The following is an 8,779-nucleotide window of genomic DNA, read 5'->3' on the forward strand; positions in this document are numbered from 1 at the left end:
TGAGTGCCACGTCATTATCACAAACACTTGGCGGAATTGAAAGGAAAGCAAGAACAAAATAAGAACACAAATAGAAAAACAATTGAAATGTGTAATTGCAAAAACTGGAAAGAATTGAAAGAAGAAATGAATCTATCTATTGAAATTGAAGAAACAAGATGAAGGAAGATGAAACTTATGTGGTTGAAGCTTGGTTTGGGAAATGGACATGCCACTTGTATGATGAATGTTCCAAGATAAGTGCAGATTTGCCGCCACTTAAATGCTCCCAATGCATCACAATATAAGACAAGGAAGAGGAGAACTAGTCTCACAATCACTCACAAATTGAGCATAGTAACTTTACTCTATTTTCAAATCTGAATTTTACAAGAGCAAGCACCTCTATTTATAGCCTTAGAGGTGCTGAAATAAAAAGCTAATCAAATTCAAATTTCCCTCTAAATCTAATTCAAATTTGGCGCCAAACTTGAGTCACATGGAAGGTGTGACCTTTTTTCTATTTTGGCACCTCTTAAACTACTCCTACACCATCCCCCTAAGTCACATGGACAATGTGACTTTATTTTGTACATTCCCACTCCTATTTTAATATCCACACCTCCTACAACTATACAAGAGTAATTACAAGAAGAGTCACCAAATGATGCTCATTTATTTAATGCTTGTGCCCTTGCTCCTAGTAGTTCTTTGACTTATGACTTGAGCTTGGGCCTTCATGTTGGGCTTGGGCCTCATCTTTTTAAGAAGACTAATAGGAAGAACTTCAAATATTGTGGTCCTTGACCATTCCTCCTATTGATGGCCTCTCTAATTGCTTGTTGAGATGACCCTTCAAGTATAGCATCGTTGGTCATCTTCATGTATTTTTTATTCTCATCACCTTTTGTGATTTGTTTATGGACGTGCCTCCTTACCTGAGTGCAAAAAATATATGAAAGTACTTGTGTGAATTTTTTCAGCATCATATGGACCCAGAATAAAGTTGCAGAAAGTTGGGCGAAATTTCACAAGTTTTGGTAGAGGATATAGTCTTTTGTTTGCACAAAATTTATGAAAAATTATGCCGAAATAGTTTTTATCTGAAATTCCACATAAGAATCACCATTGAATTTGGAACAAAACGTGACAAATTTTGGGTCAAACGGATGAGTATTCACCCACGAAAAAAATCAAAGAGTTTCACACACAAACGAACCTTCCTTTCAGCCCTGGCAGTGATGAATAAAAAGTTTATTACCAATCTTGTGGGACGAATCTCGAGCTCAAGTCTCAGCAAAAACACAACAGACACAGTGAAAATCGTCTGGTAAAAATTTTAGACCAAAATACCCAAGGAATAAGGCGTAGTAAGTCCCAGACTGAGAGTGAACAAAACTAGTTTTCCGAAAACAAAACGTCCTGGCTTTTCTTCCCCATATCTTCCTTTTGTCATTTGTTCATGGACGTGCCTCCTTACTTGGGTGCAAACAACATATGAAAGTACTTGTGTGAATTTTTTCAGCGCAATATGGACCCATAATAAAACTGCACAAAGTCCAGCGAAATTTCACAAGTTCTGGTATAGGATAGCCTATGGTTTGCACAAAATTTCTGAAAAATTCTCCCGAAATAGTTTTTTCCTGAAATTCCACGTAAGAATCTCCACTGAATTTGGGACAAAACGCGACAAATTTCGGGTCAAACGGATGAGTATTCACCCACGAAAAAAATCAAACAGTTTGACACACAAACGAACCTCTCTTTCAGCCCTGGCAGTGATGAATAAAAAATTTATTGCCAATCTTGTGGGACGAATCTAGAGCTCGAGTCTCAGCAAAAACTCAATAGACATAGTGACAATTGTCTGGTAAAAATTTCAGACCAAAATACCCAAGGAGTAATGCGTAGTAAGTCCCAGACCGAGAGTGAACAAAATTGGTTTTCCGAAAACAAAACATCCATGCTTTTCTTCCCCGTATCTTCCTTTTGTGATTTGTTTATGGACGTGCCGCCTTACTTGGGTGCAAACAATATATGAAAGTACTTGTAAGAATTTTATCAGCGCAATACGGACCCAGAATAAAATTGCAGAAAGTTGAGCGAAATTTCACAAGTTTTGGTAGAGATAGCCTTTGGTTTGCACAAAATTTCTGAAAAAATCTCCCGAAATAGTTTTTTTCTTGAAATTCCTCATAAGAATCTCCACTTAATTTGGAACAAAACGCGAAATTTTTTGAGTCAAACAGATGAGTTTTCACCCACGAAAAAAATCAAACAGTTTCACACACGAATGAACCTTCCTTTCAAGCCTGGCAGTGATGAATAAAAAATTTATTGCCAAGCTTGTGGGACGAATCCGGAGCTCAAGTCTCTTCCAAAACACAATAGACATAGTGACGAACGTTTGGTAAAAATTTCAGACCAAAATATCCAAGGAGTAAGGCGTCGTCAGTCCCAGACCGAGAGTGAACAAAACTGGTTTTCCGAAAACAAAACTTCTTGGCTTTTCTTTCTTGTATCTTCCTTTTGTAATTTGTTTATGGACGTGCCTCCTTACCTGTGTGCAAACAACATATGAAAGTACTTGTGTGAATTTTTTCAGCACAATACGGACCCAGAATAAAATTGCAGAAAATGGGGCGACATTGCACAAGTTTTGGTAGAGGATAACCTTTGATTTGGACAAAATTTCTAAAAAATTCTCCCGAAATAGTTTTTTCCTGAAATTCCACGTAAGAATCTGCACTAAATTTGGGACAAAACGCGAAAAATTTCTGGTCAAACAGATGAGTATTCACCCACGAAAAAAATCAAACAGATTAATACACAAACGAACCTTCATAATTTTTAATTGTGTTTAAAAAATTTATTGCCAATCTTGTGGGACGAATCCTACGAAGGTTCGTTTCTTTGTGAAACTGTTTTATTTTTTTTTCTAATTGAATTCTCATCTGTTTAAGCTGAAATTTATTGCGTTTGGTCCCAAATTTTGTTGGGATTCTTACACAGAATTTCAGTGAGAAACTGTTTCGGGAAAAAAATTCTGAAATTTCTTGCACTCCAAAACTATCCTCTTTCTAGATTTGTGAAATTTTTTCCTAATTTCTGCAATTTTATTTTGAGTTCATATTACGTTGACCTTGTTAAGAACATTTCCCAGCATTCCTCCTCGAGGTAAAGAATAGATGTCAAATGTCAATCACACCCAAGTAATGAATAGATGTCAGATGTCATAATTTGTCTATCCTCATCAGAGGATTTATTAAATTTTCCATTGTTCGCGTTCCTGAAGGCGTCCCTCTCTTTTAAGAGAATTCGCGGCATGTTAAATCCTTGTAAAAATATTGTAGATTTTAGGTATTATATTGCAAAAAATTTAAAAAGAAAGGCTTCTCACTAAAATTTTCCTAAAAGAGGTTAGGGTAGTTGTAAAAGAAAAATGTAATATATATTCGTTGATAAAAGTAGGATTTATTTTCTTTGTAAGTGATACAGAATGTCCTTTATGTCCACTGCAGTTTCCATTCAAAACTTCATTTTTTGGATCATTTAGTTCCAGTGATCTATTATTAAGTTTAAGTTCATTTTTTTGTCAGAAACTGTAGTAACATGAAATAAGAACACAGAATACTCTGTTCGGAATGGATAGCTACACGATTTTCGTAGTATTCTAAAATTAGGAAAAACATTCGGTTGGAATTTAATTTCAACAGAAAAATTGAAATAAAAAATAAGAGTAAAATAAAAGTAATTGATTCATGAAAAACGTAGTTGAGTTCAAGTATATCATGTGCTGCTCTTGTTTGAAAAATGGCAATTATAGGGTTACTGTTTGCAACTAAGAAAATGGTAATCGAAAAGGTACAAAGATATTGTGGAGAATTCGAACCTGTTGAAGTGCCAGACAAATTCAAATAGCTGCATTTCTAATTTTGAACTTATGCCTAATCTTATTACCAAACTTCCAGATATTGGATGTGGGCAATCTTTCCCCAGTCTTCGCCATCTGGATTCTGACAACTTTCCTTCAGCAATGGACAATCATAGATTGTAAGAGAAGAGATGGATTTGGGGAGACCCTCCGCTGGTAAGCATTCAAGGCTGGGACAATCATGAAGTGTGAGAGAGGAGAGGTGGCAGAGACCCTTGTAGTGCATCTTTTTAAGATTTGAACAATGAGAGATTCGTAGAGAGGTGAGAGAGCGTGGCAGCAAAACTTCATCGGGAAAACACTCCACTTCCAAATATCTCATAGACAAGGTTTGAATAGATGTGTTGGGATCCAAGTTGTCTCTCAAGGAGGCGATAAGTTTAAAAGATGAAAGAGTCATTTCTATTATATTTAATGGCAAACCTCCATCTGGGAACAACTCAACTTCTGGACAATTAAGTATATAAAGCTCAGTAAGAGACGGAAACAGGATTTGCATGGGTTTGGGAAACAGGAATGATTTAAATTCAGGGCAATCATCAATATATAGATGCATGAGATGATTATGAGCGTACTCCTGTGAAATTCTTCTTAGGTTTTCGCAGTCTATCAGTGTAAGTTCATGGAGCTTTGGAAAGAAATCAAGTCGAAAGATTGTAAGAGAGTCGGTGCCTCCATCAGTATGCGATGTGTCCATACTGTTTCCGCTAATTCTGACCTCATCACTAACAACTTCTTTTGTACCTTTCAGTTTCGGACAATTATCCACATCAAGCTGTTGAAGACGTGGAAAAGAAGTAGTTTTACACTCCCATTCTTCCCATTCCTTCATATTGGAGAATGACAGACTCTCCAAGCTTACAAACGAAGAGTTGCTCCCATAAAATTCAGCACCAATGCTCACTATTCCATCAAGCCCTTCAATCTCAAGGGTCTTCAGTGATGACAAAAGTCCAAGGGGAGGCAAACATAGGCAGTATTTACACTCCTCCAACTTTAAGAACACCAGATTTGCTAACGAATTATCGAATTCCCAACTTGGGAATTCTGTACCATTGTAGTTCCGGATTGACAAAGTCTCCAAGTGATTGGAAGGTTGTAGATTCTGAAGTACTTCCTTTTCTTTGTTTGGATCATCAATGACGTGGTTCCAATCCCATTGTAATTCTAGCTCCACAAGGCGTTTATCTTTCAAATTTGCTTTTAATGCATCCAAAGGATTCCCAATATTCTGCACGTCATTGATTGATAGCCTTCCATGAAGATTGAGTCCTCCCAATCCGCCCAGTTGCTTAGTACTTAGCTCACTATTTTTATCCACCAAAAACATACTTAGTACTTGAAGATTCTTCAATTCTCCAAAATGCATTGGCATCTTTCTCACATTTGTATCTTCAAATTCCAGGCAACGCAATTTGGTAAGCTTATGCAAATTTGAGGGAAACTCCTCCAACCTTGAACAAGAGCTCAACTTCAGTATTAGTAAGTTATAGAGCAAACATATCGAGTCAGGTAGCTTTTGTATCTCTGTAGACGAAAGATCTAACGATTGGAGATGTTTAAGATCACCTACAGAATCTGGGACCTCTCTAAGGAATGAACAACCCCTAAAAGATAACATGCGTATAAACTTAATCTTGGAAAACAAATCATGTATCGAAATCTTGAAATGCCACCAAGCTACACAAGTTTCTGAGATAGGAAGAAATGAACGAAGTCTTTTAGCATCAGTTAAACTCTCAAAACCATCAAAACTTTCGACGTCATGGAATTCAAATGAAAAATGACGGGTTGTTTTCGGCATACATTTTTCATTATCAAATTTCAACCTGAAACAGAAATCCGCACATACATATTTTGCCAGATCATTTAGAAGGTCATGCATGACGAAAAGCCCTACGATGCTTGATTGGTTAAAAAAACACCTTGACAGTAGATCATTGAAGTACTCTTCACCAATTTCTTCTGGATCTCTAATATGTTGTGGACTCAGTAGAAAATTTTGGGCCATCCACAAAAAAATTAACTCCTCCTTACCAAACTCATAATCTTTGGGGAATAAGGCACAATAAGCAAAGCACCTTTTAAGATGAGAAGGAAGATGGCGATAGCTCAAAAATAACGCAGGAATAATTTCACTGTGTTCTTTTGGTAACTCCCATATGTCACTTTCCAATATGTTCTTCCAATCTGAAATGGATGACTTTGTGCTCAAAAGACATCCAATTGTTTTCAGAGCTAGAGGTAATCCCTTGCACTTCTCAACTATTCTTCTACCAACCTTCATTAACTCATCATTCAATTCAAGATCACCATCTTTTAATGCATGATTTTCAAAAAGTTTCCAGCATTCATCCTCTCCTAATTGCTTTAGAAGATGCACTTCAGACCTCATGCTAGAAGCAACTTTCTCACTGCGAGTTGTGACAAGAATTCTACTTCCTGGAGCCCCGTAGCTAAGAGGAGTTCGCACAGCTTCCCATTCTGCTGGTCTTTCGTTCCAAACATCATCCAAAACAAGAAGAAATCTCTTTCCTAACAATTTTTCTTTCAGTTTTTTGTGAACCATTTCTAGGTTCCCACTGTCATCTTTTTGATTTGTGATTGCCTCAAGAATTGTTCTTGTCACGGTCAAAACATGAAAATGATCAGAAACACAAACCCAGGCTTTGATATCAAATTTTGCATCTTCGATCTTAGGATCACTGAACACATGCTGGGCCAGGGTGGTCTTACCCAACCCACCCATGCCCACAATGGAAAGTATTGATGGCTGGTTAGGATTGTTAGTTTCAGATGTGAGCCAATTAATGATTATATCTTTGTCAGCATCTCTGCCATAAATAACACTTTCAGCCACCAAAGAAGATGATGGCAATTTCTGTGGCAGTTTAGTATTACCTGATCCTTCAGCATTATAAGTACCCTCCTTCAAACCAAGAGTACCCTTTTGGTTTGCAAGATATTCAAGGTTCTCCAGGACTTCTTTCATCTCTGATTCAATTTTCTTGTTAAATAAAGTGAAAGTAGAGTCGAAGAAATTTGATACCTTGGAAGTAAAGGTTTGAGGTTGGGATTGAGCTTGGACTTGGCATCTGGTGAGTTCATAGTCAATTTCACCCAACAGATCCTCTGCATCAAAGACAGCCTCTTTGACATCGAAAAGCCATTCTTTGACGTGTGGATCTGTGAACTGCTTTAGTTCAGCATCATCAGCGAGGGCATTGATGAAGCGCAGCATGATTTTCAATTTGCGGAGGAGCTTCTCATCAAGTTTTCTTCTACTAAAGAAGTCTAGAAGTTGAGGAGAAGCGAGCCTGTCGAATGCAACCTGAAGAAAGGCGGAAAGAAGAGCACCACCAACAAGTTCAGCTGCCATGGTAGGAAGGAGTTGGAAATGAAGTGAAATGGATTGAATGCAGGAATGAATGGTATAGTGAACATGTTTTTGTTTAATGGGAACTCAACCAATATAAAATGTGAGCTGTTGGATATTCATTCAACGGTTGTGATGAATGAAAGTAGGGCGGGAAGAGGAACGAACAATGCAATAATTGTTGACAACTGTAATCCATGAATGTATGTCTCATCATTAGGTGAAATATTAAATGATATCTGACTCGAAATTTTAATTGGTTGGATAATATCTGACTCGAAATAATATCTTTTATGTAACAATTATATTATATTCATGCAAATTTAGTTGATGTAGTAATTCGTATCTTTCGTTATTCACTTAATTTGGTTTATCTGTCTTTCTTTGTCTCTTTATTTATCATTTTTTTAATTTGGTTCAATAGTAATTTTTATCTCTTTATTTATACTTTTATTATTTATGAAAGGTCTCAAATTAGTTTTACTTTTATTTAAAATTAGTCAGAAAAGATATTTTAATATTTTTTCATTGAATAACTTTAGAGTGGGACTTAACATTGATTTGGTATTATTGTAGTTACGTATTAAATTTGGATGATATTTTGATGTGATTTTAGAAGAATACAGTGACGTTGTTATCTTTATGAGTCATCATGAATTGATGTACTTTGTTGGTTCTACATTTATTTCATAAGCTAACTGTAATTTTGCAATTATTTGAATAATGTTGTGGTGTTTGTTGTTCTATGTATAATAGTGTGCTTAAAATACTATGCAAACAAGACTAATAGAAGTATGACTCTTGACCACCCTCTTTTTTAGGTTTTTTTCCTTTAATTCCTTCTAATTACAGAATTTTATAGCCTCAGACCCTGCATTTATATTACATTGAAGACAGAAAACAATTATCTCTTTAAGCATCATCAACTTTAAGTCCTTTTGAATAACATGCTTTCTTGTAGTTTCAACAATGTCCTTAAAACTCGAAAGAATTTCTGAACATCAGTGTTTTTCAACTTAGAATCTCTTAACAGGATCTGCTGCAAGGAAAGAGGATATTCTTTACCATCATGTTGTAAAGTTCCAATAAATGAGTACAGATTTTCATAAGGTTAGTGTAGCAATCTAGTGAAGGAAGGACACTGAAGGAAGGAGCAAAAATGTCCTAGCTCAATCTAGTGCTCAAGCTAAAAAAATCTATAAATATGAGACTTATGAATGAATAGGAAGATATATAAATTTTAGTTTAATAGTTTTGTTCTATTTTCTTTCTTTCTATTTGTAAAAGTAGTATATTAAGTGGAGACTTATGAGTGTGTTGTACTACCTCCAGATATAAAAGGGGATGGTGTAAAAGAAAGTGTGGAAAAATAGTAATTGAAAATTATAGGATTAGTGTTTGAAACAAAGAAGATTGTAATAGAAAAGGTAGAGAGATATTGTGCAGAATTAGGAGGTGTTGAAGTTGCAGACAAAGGGAAATAAAAGAGT

General features: G+C 35.9%; 3 protein-coding genes across 5 annotated transcripts in view; all 3 read right to left on the reverse strand.

Moving 5' to 3' along the window:
• Positions 1 to 7,347, reverse strand: part of LOC137836701 (uncharacterized) — a 37,407-nt gene extending 30,060 nt beyond the window's left edge. The window contains exon 1 of the mRNA XM_068645389.1: positions 6,963 to 7,347. Coding sequence (XP_068501490.1) covers positions 6,963 to 7,292 — 330 coding nt within the window. The 5' untranslated portion in view covers positions 7,293 to 7,347. The remainder of the gene's footprint in view (positions 1 to 6,962) is intronic.
• Positions 1 to 8,779, reverse strand: part of LOC137836692 (putative disease resistance RPP13-like protein 1) — a 78,395-nt gene that overhangs the window by 39,633 nt on the left and 29,983 nt on the right. For all 3 annotated transcript variants that reach the window (XR_011085336.1, XR_011085337.1, XM_068645380.1), the window contains exon 2: positions 3,872 to 3,893. The gene's annotated coding sequence lies outside the window, so the exon portion shown is untranslated. The remainder of the gene's footprint in view (positions 1 to 3,871; positions 3,894 to 8,779) is intronic.
• LOC137836698 (putative disease resistance RPP13-like protein 1) lies at positions 3,936 to 6,952 on the reverse strand. The gene has a single exon (XM_068645387.1). It carries the CDS (start codon positions 6,903 to 6,905, stop codon positions 3,936 to 3,938), a length of 2,970 nt encoding a protein of 989 aa, XP_068501488.1. The 5' UTR covers positions 6,906 to 6,952.

Source organism: Phaseolus vulgaris, chromosome 4 (assembly GCF_000499845.2).
Source record: "Phaseolus vulgaris cultivar G19833 chromosome 4, P. vulgaris v2.0, whole genome shotgun sequence".
In the NCBI taxonomy this organism is placed as follows: Eukaryota; Viridiplantae; Streptophyta; class Magnoliopsida; order Fabales; family Fabaceae; genus Phaseolus; species Phaseolus vulgaris.

What these genes read in the sequence shown, in the direction of transcription:
- LOC137836698 (XM_068645387.1), bottom strand. Translation starts at nt 6,905, where the DNA reads ATGAAAGAAGTCCTGGAGAACCTTGAATATCTTGCAAACCAAAAGGGT.